The sequence below is a fragment of the Mustela nigripes genome, chromosome 15 (assembly GCF_022355385.1).
Source record: "Mustela nigripes isolate SB6536 chromosome 15, MUSNIG.SB6536, whole genome shotgun sequence".
Classification (NCBI taxonomy): domain Eukaryota; kingdom Metazoa; phylum Chordata; class Mammalia; order Carnivora; family Mustelidae; genus Mustela; species Mustela nigripes.
Window position 1 is genome coordinate 84,648,781 of NC_081571.1, and position 16,583 is coordinate 84,665,363.

The 16,583-nt window shown below is 64.9% G+C and overlaps 1 protein-coding gene across 1 annotated transcript; it reads left to right on the top strand.

The window, feature by feature from the left end:
- The first annotated feature begins 35 nt into the window (after positions 1-35).
- On the top strand, positions 36-13,491 carry GRK1 (G protein-coupled receptor kinase 1). The gene is made up of 7 exons (XM_059378061.1): positions 36-808; positions 2,317-2,444; positions 4,713-4,870; positions 5,376-5,459; positions 7,722-7,846; positions 9,257-9,458; positions 10,414-13,491. Exons 1-7 carry the CDS (start codon positions 110-112, stop codon positions 10,710-10,712), a joined length of 1,695 nt encoding a protein of 564 aa, XP_059234044.1. The 5' UTR covers positions 36-109; the 3' UTR covers positions 10,713-13,491.
- The last annotated feature ends 3,092 nt before the right edge of the window (positions 13,492-16,583 follow it).

Consider the following 16,583-nt stretch of genomic DNA (forward strand, 5'->3'; position numbering starts at 1 on the left):
GCCGCTAGTCACCCTTGCACCTGCTGGGGCGCCTGCTGTCTAGGGAGGGCAGAGGGCACGGGCCTGGGGTGGGGGGTCCGGCCCCTCGCAGCAGGCGGCCAGCACCGGGATGGATTTCGGTTCCCTGGAGACGGTGGTGGCCAACTCGGCCTTCATCGCCGCCCGCGGCAGCTTCGACGGGACCGGCGGCCCGTCCTCTCGGGACAGGAAGTACCTGGCCAAGCTCAAGCTGCCCCCACTGTCCAAGTGCGAGGGCCTCCGGGAGAGCCTGGACCTGGCTTTCCCGAGCTTGTGCTCAGAGCAGCCCGTCGGCAAGCGGCTCTTCCAGCAGTTCCTGGGGGCCGACGAGAGGCACGTTCCGGCTCTGGAGCTCTGGAAGGACATCGAGGACTACGACACGGCCGATGACGACCTCCGGCCTCAGAAGGCCCGGGCCATCCTGGCCGAGTACCTGGACCCCCAGGCCAAGCTCTTCTGCAGCTTCCTGGACGAGGGCGTGGTGGCGAAGGCCCGGGAGGGGCCCGTGGCGGGCGGGGACGCGCCCTTCCAGACGCTGCTGCGGGCCACCCTGGCGTACCTGAGCCAGACGCCCTTCCAGGAGTACCTGGACAGCCTCCACTTCCAGAGGTTCCTGCAGTGGAAGTGGCTAGAGGCCCAGCCCGTGGGCGAGGACTGGTTCCTGGACTTCAGGGTCCTGGGGAAAGGGGGCTTCGGGGAGGTGTCCGCCTGCCAGATGAAGGCCACGGGCAAGCTGTACGCCTGTAAGAAGCTCAACAAGAAGAGACTCAAGAAAAGGAAGGGCTACCAGGTGGGCCGCTGGCCGCTCACAGGGGTGGGAGGGCCCTCAGGGGCCGCGTCCCGCCCTGCACGGCACCCTTCGTGGACTGCCTCCTCTGCCCTGGGGATGCCGGGTCCCTCCTGCTGGGCAGCCTCCGCGTCCTGAGCCGATGATCTGGCCCATGGGGCACAGAGGGGCCCGTCCGCAGCTCTGCTGCCCCGGCCCGGCTCTGCCCCCACGCGGGGTTTGCCGTGACCCCTCTTGGAGGCAGCCTCTGCGTTCGATGGGGTGCGCGGGTCTGCCTGTCCTGTGAGCTGTCTCCTTTGTTTTGAGCTTAATTTTGTTTACTTATTTATTTTGAAAGACTTTATTCATTTGAGAGACGGACAGAGGGAGAGCGCATGAGTCGGGGCGCGGGGCAGAGGGAGAAGCAGGCTCCTCGCCTGAGCGCCTGAGCACCTGGAATCATGCCCTGAGCCAAAACCAAGCCTCGGACGCTCAGCCGGCGGAGCCCTCAAGCCTCTCCCACCAGCCTGCCCGTGTCTCCGCCACTACCATGACATAGGGGAGCGGGTGTTGGGGGAGCTGCTGGTTCTCCACCCCAGCTTTCGGGGCTCTCGGTGCTGGCTTGTGCTTGGTGGGGGCTCCCTGGGAGTCTAGCCAGCCTGACAGCCTCCGCACGTCTTCTCTGGGCCGGGGTGACCCAAGGCACGACAGGCGGCTGCGTGGGGTCTGCTCTCCCCGAGAAGGGCGAGACACCCTTTAGGGAGGGTGGCGAAGCCGCGATGTCACAGGAGCGCCTCTCCCGTCCTGTGTGGTTCCTGTCCTTTCCCTCCACAAGCACACATGCAGCTTTTGGGGTAAACAGCAGCCACCCAGGGTACCCACCCCAGGGTTTCTCAATAGTGCTGTTCCTTGGGGCTGCGGGGGCAAGCAGGCAGGGTGACGTGTCATCCTAACCCACTGTCCACGGTGTCCTCTGTCCTGAGGCCAGTGTCCTCACTGAACTTAGTACTCAGGCAGTGTGGATGTGGGGGCCTTCCGGAACAAAAGAGTTTCTCCTTCACAAAGGAGCTCTACCTTCCTTACCCAAACACAACTTTAAAAATGTGATAGATGGATGGAAAATGAACAGATGCCGGTGGGTCCCGGCTGTCCGCTGTCCAGGGCCCGGGAGAGGAGAACGGGTCTGGGGTTGCCATGCGTGAGTCGGTCCGGGGTAAGGAAGGACCACAGGGAGGGCCGCTCAGAACAGGGGCGCTGGCTCCTCTCCCGGTGCTGTTAGGGCTGCTGCTCTGCCTCCTGTCTCCTTGCCGGGGGCTCCGGGGAGCCCGGAGTCCTCAGCACGCACAGACATTTGCACGACTGATTTGGTCTCTGGGGAGGGCACGTCTGTACGTTGTTTGCGGCTGCGTTATGCGAGCTGCTTCGAGCACCTTCGTGACCCTGTTTCTGCTTCCTGGGACGTGGGACTTACTATTCAGTGGCAGCACTTCCCCACTTAAACCTGGGCACTGATTTGACGTCTTGCTTTTCAGGGTGCTATGGTCGAGAAGACGATTCTAGCAAAGGTTCACAGCAGGTTTATAGTCTCTCTGGCCTATGCGTTTGAAACCAAAACTGACCTCTGTCTGGTGATGACGCTCATGAACGGAGGTGACATAAGGTAAACCGGGCACCCGGGGCTGGGGCTCAAGCAGCCGAGCACGAAGAGGGGTCTGGGGCCCCCATGCTCGCGGAGCACGGTGAGGAGAAGCCCTGGGCCCCCACCAACCCGCTCCTCTGTCCCTGGGCTGGTGACACTCGAGGAGGTGTGTCCTTAGTCTTACAGGAAATGTGAGCCAGTGGGGAGGTGGTGAGTGGCTCTCCAGCCGCCGGGGGACCTCGGGTTCCTGGGGCCGGGGTTGTGTGAGTGTGCAGGGGTGGAGGTAGCAGGAGCGTGAGGGGCCCGGGCGTGTGCTTGTGGGGTGGACAGTGGAGGAAGTGTGTGTGGGGACAGGCTGGAGGCATCACTCTACGATTGCTCTTGGGGGCAATGGTTGAGCTGGAAACACGACGTGGCCGGCTTCGGGAACATGGCTTGCTGTCGGTGGATCCGGTGCCTGGGTCGGCCAGAGGTCTGAGGGCCCGGCCTGGGGCTCCTGGGGGAAGTCAGACCACTGGTTCTCGGTGGGGAACCCTGGGCAGTCGGAGCGCTCTTGCCTCCGTGTGCTGGTGTGAGACGGGGGTAATGAGTGATGCGGTGCTCTCGGGGCACCGGGCCTTAACCCATGCATGACCCCCGAAAGAGCCTCCCAGCCACACGGATGGGGCCACTGCTGTCGGTTCGCCACCACTTCTCTGGTTCCGCTCTGCACCCGGACTCCGCGCCTCCGCAGGGCCCGTGGTGTTTGCGGGACCCTCGTGAGGCCCTGAGGAAGAGGAGAGAGACTAGCAAATGTACACAACATGACATACGGAACACGTGATCGTGACCCTGTGCTGGACAGCGTGCTAGTACACGGCCTTACACTGTAGCGCACTGCCACACACGACGCTGCCCTGTGCTGCACGGTGCTAACCACGCGCTGCTCCGCTACGCTCTGCTACACTGTACGGGACCACACTACACCACACTACGCTGTACTCCACTACGCTCCACACCTTACACCGTGCTACGCTCTGCTGCTCCGTGCTACCTATACTACACCATCCTATGCTGTACAGACCATACCACACCATACCACACCATACCACACCATACGACACCGAGCTACACTATACTGCCCCATACTACCCTATTCTACACTATACGAGGCCATACCACATACACCACACTCCACTACTCCGTTATCTTACGCCGTGCTACAGCCTGCTACACCATGCTACCTATGCTAGCCCATCCTACACTATGCTACACGCTACCACACTGTACTATGCCACAGCACATCACGCCCCACTGCACTACACCACGCCGCCCCGTGCTGTCCACGCGCGTTCCGCCGTCTCACACCGTCCTACAGCTGCCACCATGTTCTGCGCTGCACCGTCCGGTGCGTCCCCTGCTGCCCCGCACAACACCACGCGACGCAGCACACTGTGTAACACCACACTGTCCCCCACTGTCCCGTGTGACGCTCTCCACCGTCTCCCCTCCCGCCCGCTGTGTCACACGGTGTTGTGCTGTGCCAGAGCAGAGCTCCCTGTGTCCCCCGTGCTCCCTCCTGCTCCCGCACACCAGGCTAGGCCAGCACACGGCACGGCACGCACCGCAGCGTCGCCCTGTCGCGGCACCGTCGGCCTTGTCGACTGACTCGAGGCCTTTTGTCTTGCTCCTTGGCCTGCCTCTTGCCGGCCGCTCTCCGCTGCTAACACTTTGCTCCCTTATTCGTTAGGTCTGCTTTTCTGTGGAATGTGAGAGTGGAGAAGCGGCACGCAGTCTGGGGCGGAGTGACGCTGGCGGGAAAACCCCAGCAGGCCCACCCCGGAGCCCTGCCCAGAGCCGCCCCAGATGCGTGTGCTCGGGCCCGGGGAGCTGGCCGGCATGCTTCCACGGACACTGCAATGACTGCTAATGGTTGCGGTGACTCGGGGCACTTGCCTGGGCCGGCTCCACCACGCTCCCCGTCCTCGGGCCGGCGGTGGCGAAACGGCTTCAGGGTCCACTTGCCAGCTGGTGCGGGCGAGTGTGGGGGCGGTGGGGAGACTGGTGCGCTCTTGCCTCGGCTCCTGTCCTGCTGGTTGTGGTGGGGGACCTGTGAGGGCACGACAGGCCACCAGGGCCTCTCAGACTGCCACGGGTCCTTCAGGCTGGTGCTGAGACCCCACAACGACCAGACACCCAGCAGGGGCTCTGAGGCTCTCACTGTTCCCTGAGATTTTTTTCCCCGTGGCCACTGTGGATGCCCCGTCCACTGTGCGAGGGAAGCATGGGCCCTGTGTGGTCTGACCCCAGGTACCACATCTACAACGTGAACGAGGAGAACCCTGGCTTCCAGGAGCCACGCGCGGTCTTCTACACGGCCCAGATCATCAGCGGCCTGGAGCATCTACACCAGAGAGGCATCGTGTACCGAGACCTCAAGCCGGAGAACGTGCTTCTGGACGATGACGGTGAGGGGCCCCTGGGTTCCCTCCCCCGCCTCTCCCGTCCCCTCTCCCTCCTCCCTGCCCAGGCCTGCCCGTGCCAGGGTCTCCTGCTTCGGCGCGAGGACACACCGGCTACGCTCTGCCCTCGAAGGCTTCTTGTCGGCAGGAAACGCGCAGATCTGGGTTCGGCGCGAGGACACACCGGCTACGCTCTGCCCTCGAAGGCTTCTTGTCGGCAGGAAACGCGCAGATCTGGGTCCCTTTACGTCCCTTACGCCCCCTGCTTTGTGTCACAAGTCGTGCAGACGTGGGGTGTTCTGGAGGTGGTTTCGGGCGCTACTGGGGCCCCTCCGTCCCTCTGCAGTCTGCTGGGGCAGCAGAGGCCTCGGGCCCTGGGGAGGGCGTGTGCTGCGCGTGGGCGCTCACGGGCGTGTGTGTGTGTGCGGCGGCTGCCCTTGGCTGGTGCAGGGACATCAGGTGCCTTTGTTCCGTGGGCCCGCGGGCGACCTCGGCCTGTGTTTGCTTTCAGGCAATATCCGCATTTCTGACCTTGGGCTGGCTGTGGAGCTGAAGGACGGGCAGACCAAGACCAAGGGCTACGCAGGCACCCCAGGTGAGCCCCTGAGAGGGTGGGGGGGCAGCCTCTTCTGCGGGGGGCAGGGAGCGAGGCCGTGCACCCTCACAGCAGACCGTGGAATCACTGAGTGGGGCCGGTGGGTGTGCCCGGACCCCGCTGCAGGGGTCCCCCACCTGTTGGTTCCGGAGGGCCACGCGCTCCGTGAGGGGGCTTCTGCCTCCAGTGGCCTCCTGGACATCGGCAGAGTGGATGTGTCCAACCTGCCCGGCCCCCTGGGTTGGAGCCCGGGGCATCTGCCGCGGATCACCCGCCGTGCCCCAGACATCGGCAGAGTGCATATGTCCAACCTGCTTGGCCCCATGGGTTGGATCACCCGCTGTGCCCCCCAATGCGCGCAGACCGGGAGAGCCCTGATGGGTGGCCAGCACCCACTGCCGTGTGGCCGGGGTTGGCTCTGCAGGGGAGGGGGCTGCCCACGTCCAGGATGTGTGCGTGTGTGTGTGCACAGGTGTGTCTGTCTGTGTGTGTACTGTGTGCTCCTACACAACACATTCTGCCCTGGGGGGAGGGAAGCAGGGCCCGCAGACAACAGAGGGGCCCCCCAGTGTTGGGGCGGGCGGAGCGGGCAGCCCAGACTGCTGGGGAGCTGGGCGCCGCCTCCCGCCGGCGGGCACCTGGGGGTCTGTCCCCTGTGCCACCGTGTTCCGGGAGGCGGGGCTCCCAGCCAGCCCGTCCCTGGGTTGACCTGGCTTTGAGGAGGGACTGTTGGCACTAGGATTTGGGGCTACTTGGACCTTGTTTTGTGTCCCCAGATTCTCCTGTCCTGGGCTCTGAGCCCTTATGGTTTGTCCCTGCTGCCGGGGCAGCTCTGTCCCCCCCCGTGGCCTCAGTTAGGGAGGGCCCCTCCGAAGTCGACTTTTCCAGAATCTGTAGCGCTCCAGCGCTGAGTGGACCATGGCAGTGGGCTCCTGCCGTGTTTTAGGGGATTCAGATCACGAGAAAGCGTAGAGAGCGCGGCTCCACAGGCCGGACTCTGGCCGTCCACGGCGGGTGTGAGGGCCCTGCTGGCCGCCAGAGGGCGTCCCAGGCTTCGCTGCTGCCCGGCCTTCCTCTGAGCAGGGGACGCAGGGGACCGGCTCACACATGCTCCGTCACTCCCCTGCCCTTTCGGCGACTGGCATTTCCTGGTGCTCACTTTGTCCCAGGTGCCATGTGTCACTTTGCTGGGGTTGGGGGCAGAGCAGGGACCCCCCCCGGATGTTTGCTGTAGAAACTGACCCCCTCGCTGAGGCCTGCTGGGCTGTCACCCCAGACCCCATTTCTGTCTCAAAGTGGTGGCCTGTTAGACGCGTCCTTCTCCCCACATCTGAGCAACAGTGCAGTTCCCGGAAAGTGGGACCTATGAAGGGTGAAGCTTGCCGGGGCCAGGCGGGTCTGTGGAATTGTGCGCTGGCAGCCTCTGCGGGCAGGAGCGAGTCTGTGTCCCCATCGGCCTGGCTGCTGCACTGAGCACATCCGCTCTTGGAGCCTGGCTCTGAGACCATCCGCTGAGGGCCGGGAGGCCCCAGAAATCAACAGGCTTGTTAGCTTTGCTTCCCTGGGAACGTCTGAAGCCAGCAGGCCCAGGAGCTGCCTGTGCCCTGCCCACAGCACCTGCCAGCTCTGGTCCCAGGGGAGTGGACCGTGGGCCCCAGAGACCGGCCTGTGCGCCCTTGCCCCGTGCTGGCTGGCTCCCCGACATGAGGGTTCGAGAAAGCCCAGGACGTGCTTTGGGGATGTGGGCTCCTCGCGTGGCCCCAGCTCCCTCGTGTGGTGCCGGCCAGCAACGGTGCGTGTCCGGTTGCTCTCTGGGTTGTGTTGGCTTAAATCGGCCCTTCTGTGCCCTTTCGGGAAGGAGCTGGTAGCGCCTGACCACGACGCCACGGGTCACACTTGCGCCTACATGGCCAGCTAGGGCCACGGCTCCGGCTGCAGGACGTGCCACGGGGAGGCGGGGCTTCAAGCTCACGAGAAGCAGCGGCTGGACGGGGGGGGGGGGGCAGTGTTGTCCGGAGGCAACACTCCGCAGCGTCTGTAGGCATTTCCGGCTGCCACGACTGGGGGCGTTCCAAGTATCGCTGTGGGCAGGGAAGGGCTCCCCAGTGTGCAGCGCCCAGGGCAGCCCCGCTGCAGAGGGGTCGGGGCGAGGACCCCACCCGCGGGCGCGCAGGGAGCCCTGTCTGGGACGTGCCTGCCCGGGCCGAGTGCGTGCTCCGTGCTGGGGCCCGTGCCGGAGTCTGCGCCCGCTTCTGCCCGCAGGGTTCATGGCCCCTGAGCTCTTGCGGGGCGAGGAGTACGACTTCTCCGTGGACTACTTCGCCCTGGGCGTCACGCTGTATGAGATGATCGCAGCCAGAGGGCCCTTCCGCGCCCGTGGAGAGAAGGTAGGAGGTCACGCGACAGGTCCCGCAGCCGCCCTGTGACCCCCTCCTTGGGGGAGCCGCTGTTCAGACCATGAACACAAGGGGCCTCTCATGGTACATCCTTCCCGGGCAGGAGAGGGGACGTGGTGACCTCATCTTGTGGAGCCCCACGCTGACAAGCGTTTTAGGACCCGCCGGGCCCGGACTTCCCCACCCCCCAACCCCATAAGCAGCCCTCAGCTCCCCCAGCCCAAGCCAGTCCCGGGGCGGGGAGACAGGGCCACAGGTGCCCCACTCGTGCTTCCACGGCGGACCGGCGAGCTCTCCGTCTGGCCCGGCAGCCTTTCTGAAGAGCGGCCCCACCTCACTGTGCCCGACCCAGGGCCCCCACGCCCTCCCCCTGCCCCGTCTGCCCTGGAGTCCGGGGGTGCTCCAGCTGCGGCCCCAGAACCACAGGTGCCGGCTCACCTCAGACCTCTCGGGGCCAGCTCAGGGCCCGTAACAGAGCCGAGGCTGCGGTAAAGCGAGTCAGGTGAGCCTCCTGGTTCCTGGCGCAGACCTCGGTCAGGTCACCGCAGGCCGGAGTTCTGAGCGAGCCGCGGCGCTCGGTCCCAGGAGCCATCCGCGGGCCTCTGGGGCCGGCGCTCACAGCTGACCGCCCTGCGGGCTTCACGACTCGTGAGCGCTTCTCCCAGCTCACCAGGACAAGTAGAACAACAATGACAGTGACATAGTCTGAGAATCACCAGAATGTGACCAAGAGACATGAGCTGAGCCCAGGCTGTCGGACCGATGGCCCACGGACTCACTCGAGGCAGGGTGGCCGCCGCCTTCCGCAGGGAGAAGCGCAGAGTGGGGTGCCTGGGCCCCGACCGGAAGCCCGGTCTCCTGTGTGTGGTGAGCACGATGGGCTCGGGTGAACGGGGCTCGGGGCCACCGTGGCCCCTGGTCTCCGGCCCAGCCTGCGGGGGTGTGTGTCCCACCCGAGAGGCACTCGCGAGAGCCCGCAGCTTTGCGATCTTAGGAAAGGCGAATCTCTGTGTGGTGAGAACCCATGGCCGGGGTCTGCCCGAGCGGGGGTGGACCCGGGGTTCAGAGGGCACAGGGCACCTGGGGGCTCCTTGTGGGGCTCCCTGCTGACTGTGCAGGCCCGACACTGGCAACGGGGTTCTCCGGAAAAGCGCTCAGAATCAGACACCAGGTGGAGGTGTCGGTGTCGGTGTCGGTGGGGATGATGGTGGAGGTGACGGTGGAGGTGACTGGTTACCTCTGCCGTCACCTCCACCGTCACCTCTACCGTCACCTCCGCCGTCACCTCCTCAGTCACCTCCGCCCAGCGTCTTCCCGGGAGGTGCACTGGCTGAGCTGGACGCATCCCCCCGTGGGCTCCGTGGGCTCCTGTGACATGGCGTGTCGTGTCCTACCGTGCAGGTGGAGAACAAGGAGCTCAAGCAGAGGATCCTGTCTGAGGCCGTCAAGTACCCGGACACGTTCAGCCAGGCCAGCAAGGACTTCTGTGAGGCACTGCTGGAGAAGGACCCCGAGAAGCGCCTGGGTTTCAGAGACGGGACGTGTGACGGGCTCCGCACCAGGCCCCTCTTCAAGGACATTAATTGGAGACAGCTCGAGGCTGGTGTGTCTGTGCGCCTTTGGACCCGGGGGGCCGTGTGGGGCGGGTCCGCCATCAGGTTCTTGCTGGCCGGGCCCCACCAAGGGGCCTTGCTTGGCGCCTCCTGGGCTCCCCCCAGCCACCCTCCTGCCCCTGAGTAACCCCCGTCTCCATGTCCTGTCACCTGTCACCAAGCTGGGTGGTAGCACACAGGTTTTTGGGCTGGGGGAGGCTGGTTGGTGTGCGTGCGGAACATGCTGCTGACCTTTGAACTGAGGGCCCAAACCTGCGGCAGTGGCTTTCTATGCCCCGTACTTTTAAGGAGCCCCTGACCCAAGGCAGTGCAGGAGTCTTCCAGCTGCGTGTCCGGAAGACACTTGCCCATTCGGCCCGTGTGGTGTTGGCCATGGCAGGTGCGTGTGCGGGCAAGGCCCCGCCCCAAAGCCCACAGAGGCCACGTGAACACGGGCCTCCCCACCACGGCCTGAGGAGAGAAGTTCCTTCTTCTGGGGTTGGGGGAGCTGGGAGCCAGGAGAGGCTGGAGGGTCCCCAGGGCCACTGCATGGGTCTGGCAGAGTACTTAGCCCGGGGGCCACACGGAAAGGAAGGGCAGGAGGGCCACCAGGGTCACGTGGCTGATGTTCTGCGTCTGGTGACTAGGGCACCGCGGCGCCTGTGCGGGTTGGGGGAGAAGCCAGCTTTGGAAAGGAGACGGGGGCGCAGTCCTGGGTTGCCGGCTGCGGGGCGTCCCGCCTGCACATGGCACCGGCCCTGGGGAGGCTGGCGTGGGGCACGGGCCAGAGCCCTCCGTCCCCTGCCTGGACGCGAAGTTCCTTGCGTCTTGCTCAGTGGGCTGCGAGGCTCCCGACAGCTTTCCTGAGCCCCTGGGGCACCTGGGGCAGGGTGACCCTGCTCACTGAGCACACGGCTGCTCCTTCCCACTTACGTGTCCTACGTCGTGTGCTTTTTCTCCTCACAGGGATGCTGACACCCCCCTTTGTCCCGGACTCCAGGACAGTCTATGCCAAGAACATCCAGGACGTGGGCGCCTTCTCCACGGTCAAGGGTGTGGCCTTCGACAAAGCCGATGCTGAGTTCTTCCAGGAATTTGCGACTGGCAGCTGTCCCGTCCCTTGGCAGGAGGAGATGATCGAAACGGGCGTGTTTGCGGAGCTGAACGTGTGGCGCTCGGACGGGCAGATGCCTGACGATATGAAGGGGGTGACTGCGGAGGGGGCGGCCTCGGCGTCCAAGTCAGGGATGTGTCTGGTCTCCTAAACGCGCAGGGAGAGGGAGCTCTGTAGCCCGCAGGGGCGGGAACAGCCGCGTGAGCCGCCCGGCACCCGCGGCACCGTCGGGAGAGAGGCTCGGTTTGGACACACGTCCGGCCTGTAAAGAGTCCGCTCCCTGCCCATGTCACTCAGTAAGACTCCGCGGTGGTCCCCAGACGGACTAGACCACGAGGCCTATCCCAAGGACTCCCATGGACACGCCAGCCGCCGCGGGCCCACCGCTGGGCAGAGAGCAGCTCGTGCGGAGGACGCGTGGCCCGTGTTTCCTGACGCCTCACCGGCATCTTCCCAGAGCCCAGTCCTCAGTGGGAGGCCTTCTCCGGCTTCGCTCAGGGGCTGGCAAACTGTGCCCATGGGCTCCCGAGTGCCTGCGAGAGGCCCGGGTGGGGGCCTGCTCCTGTCCCCCAGAGCCGGTTACCCTCTGCGTGACGATGACGCTGGCTTCAGCCAGGTGCTGGACGGTACAGGCTCCAAGGGGTGGCCTTGCCCAGGCTGGGGCCCCCATGTCCCAGAGGAGAGGAGGGGCTGGGGCTGGGGGACTGAGAGCGACCGCGGCAGCTGCCTCCGGTTCTTTTCGCCCTGAGAACACCTCCAGCTGATGGCACCCGGGCCCAAAGCCACCCACCCCGGGCAGACAGGTGTGCGGGCATCTTCTCTCCTCCCCGCGCACCTGCTTGCCACCCGGCTCTGCCTCCCAGCGGAGTCGGGGCAGACTGGCGGCTGGCCGGGGACCGGCTGTCTCCATCCTCACGCCTGCAGCTGGGCCCCAACGCTCCGAAGCACAGACGTGCCCTCCCTTTGTCTGTGGCCCCGGGCACTGTTCCTGTCGGCTCCCATGTCTCCTGCTTCACCTCCACCTCAGTGTCCCTGGAGCCTTTATGCATCTGAACGGGAAGCACGTGGTTTTGGTGGCAGCGGCCTCCGAGAGACCACGTTTGCTCCTGGTCAGGCTTTGCTGGCATCGGGCTGGGACTCCCTCGGTGGGGCCCACCCCTGGGGAGGAGCTGTGGTTTGGGGCACTGGGGCACCTTCCAGAAGGGTCTCTTCCTCTCCTAGGGAAGAATATCAGAGTCCCTGCACCTCACCGGCCGTGTCACGTGCTAGTCCAGGCAGATGCCCCCCATGGGCGTCAGAAGATACCCTGGCGTTTAGCTTTCGGGGGGCTGGTGTGAGGACCCGTGAGGGAGCCCAAAAGACAGCGTCTTTCCTCGTATTAGCACCAGTGCTGGGCCGACTGCCTCCTCCCAGCAGCTGTCCCCCCGAGTGCTGGCTGTCCCCGTCCTCACGCTGTCAACCCCGAGGGCTGGGCTGTCTGTTGCCCGCAGATGTTGACATGTGGTCACTCACCCCACCCTCAGGGAACAGGGGTTCTGCAGCCCACAACTCTGCTGGGTCTGGTGCAGGACTCTGCAGGTGCCATGTCCCCTGCACTCACACAGGGGACAGAAGCCCGTAGGTGGTGGAGAAAAATCACGTGAGTTCTTGAGAAGACGTTATGCACACAGAGCCTCTGAGCATGCCCTTGGACCAGAGCCTTGTCCCCTGGCTGTGCGCGTGGCCCACCAGAGGCAAAGAATGCTCCGGGTGGGCCTGGAGGGGCATCCAGGGCTTTCTAGCAGGTGAGTAGAAGTGCCCGGCATGTCCCTGCAGGCAGCTCAGCCCCAGGACACACTGCTGTGCCCTCCCCAAAGCGGGACAGAGCACACTGGGCGATGACCGACGGGTCACTTCTCTGCATTTGTGGGAGGAGGCCTGGAGCCAGGCCCCCTGTAGCACCGGCGGCCGGTGGGGCCCCCTCTGCCTGGGCTGAATTTCAGGGGAACAACAAGTACTGTCCTCGGTGTGTCCTGGGTGCCGCGGGGGCTGTCCTGACACTCCAGTCACCCGGTGTGGTTTGCCGGGCCACCCGCACGGGTCAGTCAGCGGCTAGGCCCTGCACTGGACTGGCGGGTCTGGTGGGCTAGTCAGTGCACTGAGCTAGCGGGTCTGGTGAGCGTGGCCATGACTTCAGCTGTCTCTCCATCTGCCGGGAATGGGGCTTTGCTGCAGCACCCCGACCCCTGGCTCCCCCATCTGGAGGCGACCGTGTGCACACTCTAATGGCAGGCTCCAGGCACTGCTGTGCGACGTCCAGGGCATGTGGACACGGCCGCTCCTGTGGGACCCCCCTCCTCTGAGCGCTCCTGGCAGTCCCGTGGGGGTGCTGGTGCTCGGGACTTCCGTCACTGGCTCAGGAGGTCCCTGCTGTGGGTGTCTTTCAGTCCCAGGGCTCTGGCTGGCCCACACGTATGAGGGTCCTTTCCTCAGCTGTGGGCTGGGTCTAGGGGACACACTGCCTGCCTGGACGCTCAGCCTTGGTGGCTGTCAGGGCCTTTGGGCACCTGCGGGCTTGTCTCTGGCTCGGGGGCTGCCCACGCCAGGCCTAAGGGGGGGATCCCCTGACCATCACTGCCCCTACGGTCCTGCATACCACAGCCTCCGACGATCTTCCAAACCGGCCTCCATTCCCCCTCGGGGGGCCTCGGCCTCTCGCACAGCTACGGCACGGGCCACAGCCCGGCAACAATCACCCCCACGTGTCTGGGGTTCCCCGACATGCACCACGGTGGGGAAAGCACCCATGGGATTTCTCCCTGGGGGGAGCAGGCAGCAGATGGACCCTGGAAACACTGGGATCACAAAAAATTCCGTGAAATTTTGTGAAATTTTTGTGAAAAACAAACTGCAGTTTCTGTTCAAGCAGAAAAAGGCAAAAATAAAACAGATTCTGGATGATGAATGGTGCTTGTGTTCTTTCCTTCAAAGTCACACACACACACCTGTGCACACACGTGCACGTACATGTGCACAGGCAGACATGATTCTATGCTGGCCACACCCGCAGACACGCGCACACACGTGCACACACTCACGTGTCCACACCTGCAGACACGCACACACATGTGGACACACACGCAGGCACACACACGCAGATGCACGCGCACAACCGCTTTCGTCTCTCGCGACTGTCGGACGTAAGCAAAGTGCTTGCGGGGCCGCTCCTCCCCGGACTTCGAATCCCAAGGCACCTGGATCTGCACACCTCCACCTGGCTCCCTCCACTGTGCCTCGAGGGGGTTTATTCTGCTCCTCGTGGAGGTTAGAGGTGTTTGCAGGTGTGGTTCCCTTCCTTTCCACACAGCTGGCGGAGACACTGCTTAATGGAGTGGCCCTGTGGCCGCCGTGGACAGAGGTGGACCAGAGGGCATGTGGGCCGGTGCTGACAGACCCGCTGGCTGACGGGCAGGATGAGCCGCTGCATGTGCCGGGAAGGGCAGGTGTGAGCGTCGTAGCAGACGCTGCGGCGAAGCACGGGGGCCACGCTGTCTTCTCTCCGTGCTCTGCTGTCACCTGGTGCACGCCCCTCCCATGCCCCACCATGCCCATGTGTAAGGCAGGTGCTGAGGCGCCCGTCCACGTGGGTGCGCAGAGGCTTCCTCCGGGGCTGTGGGTGGCCCAGCCCCTGTTGTAAGCTCAGTTCGACCCTTCCTCTGCTTGACCCCAGGCAGGACCCTGGGAGCCCGGGATGAACAGGGAATCAGTCAGTGCAGAGGACAGGGGTTGCTGGGGTTTCACGGGGGCTCACAGCAGCAGGTCCGGCTGTCCTGACTCCTGTGGGTCCCACAGGCAACGGCTTTCTTGACAGTCACTCTGCCCAAGCCCTTGCAGGGCAGCTCGGAGTGGGACTGCTGTCACCCAGAGGGCTGGGAGCACAAGCCACTCCCCCCGTAGCTCCCCAGAGCTAAGTGTGACGTCAGCTCTGGTTCTGGGCATGATGGGCTCTTGTCTTCCGCCCAGCCCGGGAGGGCAGCTGGGGCCGCACCAGCGCAGGACACCCCTAGGAAGGCCGAGTGTGGGGAGAAGGAAGCGGCTGGCCGGGCCTGACTGAGGAGGACACTCGTGCCTCCCGGGACCTACGCCAGGCACAGGCGAGGCCGCCATAGGCACAAAGGAGAGCAGCCCCGGGGGGAGCGGCTCCCCAGCCAGAGGGCCCTGAGGGAGCCGGGCCCACGAGGGACATGCACGGCCCTGTCCCCGCGCACCAGCACGGCTGAGTGGACCCTGGACCTCCACCCTCCCTTGTCCGTGACAAGGCTCTGAGTCCCGCACCCCGCGGAAATGAGACCCTCCCCACCCCTCCTCCCTGTGTCCCCCTGGTGTGGACAGTGAGAGGAGCAGAGAGCCGGTGGCCGCCCCCGTGGGCACTGTGTTGGAGCACAGCAGCACAGATACCTTCCTGCAGGGAGACCCAGTGTTCCTAACATGGCACCGGAGGCCCAGAGTGCAGCAGACAGTCCCTTGCACACCATGACGCGGACGGACGTCTGGAACGGCCATCGCGTGGCATGGATGCCGGGACCACCCAGCACGGCCGAGAGTGTCTGCGGGCAGCTGGTGGCCCCGCATGTCCGGCCAACACCCGTGCCGGGCTTCCCAGGCCCCCCTCACGGCCAGCGGGCGGCCGCTTGTTTGCGGTCTCCCTAGATTAGCTCCCTCGATCCCGGGCGCCCCACTGACGCCCCAGCCTCCAGGGCTCCCTCCTCGCCGCCAGGGAGCTCGCTCGGGCTGCCTGGCCCGGGAGAGCGGGGCCGCGCCCAGGCCAGGCCAGCGGACAGCAGGCGGCTCATAAGGCAGACCTCAACCTGAAAGTGCGGAATTAAACGCAAGCCTGAGGTGGGCTCAGGCGCTCCCCAGACCACGTAAGACGCAGACAAGGGGCTTGCTTTGGGTTTGTGAAAACCGAACCTCACCCCCAGTTACATGGAGAAAAGGTGTTTCTACGGTCAGGGTTCTTCCTCCAGGGTCAGCGGGGACCTCGGAGGCCGTCGGGGGCCAGGCTGTGACCCCGGTGTGATGAGAGGAGCCGCGTGGAGTGCTGCTGTCCGCCTTCCAACGCCCAGGCCAGGTCCCTGCTCGCCGTGCGGTTCCCTGGGTGCGGCCTCCAGGTTGGGGAAGCCGGGGGTGCGCTGTCCTTCCCCCGAGCGCCACAGCTGTGCCGGGAGACTGCCGCGGGCACGTGCACTTTGCAGGTCGTCTCCCCGAAACAGGGGACACTGGGCGAGCCTGTGTTTGCCGAATCTGCGGCGGGAAGGCCGTTCCTGCTCCCCGGACTCGTGGGTGGGCCTCAGGCTTCTGGGGTGGGCGGTGTGTGAGCGCAGGGACCATGAGACGGGAGCTCCTGGGGACGCAGGGAGCCTTCCTGCCCAGGCTCGTTAGAGAGATCGCGCTCACAGGCCCTCCTGGCAAAGCCCGGAGAGTGTTTTTAATTTAAAAAATTCATGTCTCTGAGAAGGTCTCCTGTCCTGTCCCACCTCCCCCGTGAGGACAGACAGGGACTGACACCCGCGCTCGGCTTGCCGGTCTACATTATTCATTCCCCGAGCTTCGTTTCAGGGTCATTCGGTTACAGGAGGGAGTCGGGTTTTGCTGTGTGCACTCCACTCCCGGGAGATGAGAGCCAGGCTGTGTCCACACGCGGGCCCCCTGCCCAGGCCCGTGGTTCTAGAGCCAATGGGAGGAAACAGACCGTCTGTGGATGAGAAAGGCGGCTCCAGGCTAATTTCTGTCTCTTCTCTAGTTAAGCCGGGGATGCCCCACCCCGTCCTCAGGTCCTCCCTGCCCGCCGGCCTGTCTGCTCCTGCCAATCAGACTCATGCGAGGTCTCCAGCGAGTCCTACTGCAGAAGACGGCCTGGCGGGGGGCCCAGCGAGGGGGGGATTATGTGACCAGCACGCACCCCGACCTGGCAGGAAGCAGCGCTAACTGCTGTGTGGAAGCCACGTTTCTGCTGGCTTCCCTCCGCAGGTGCCCTCGGAGT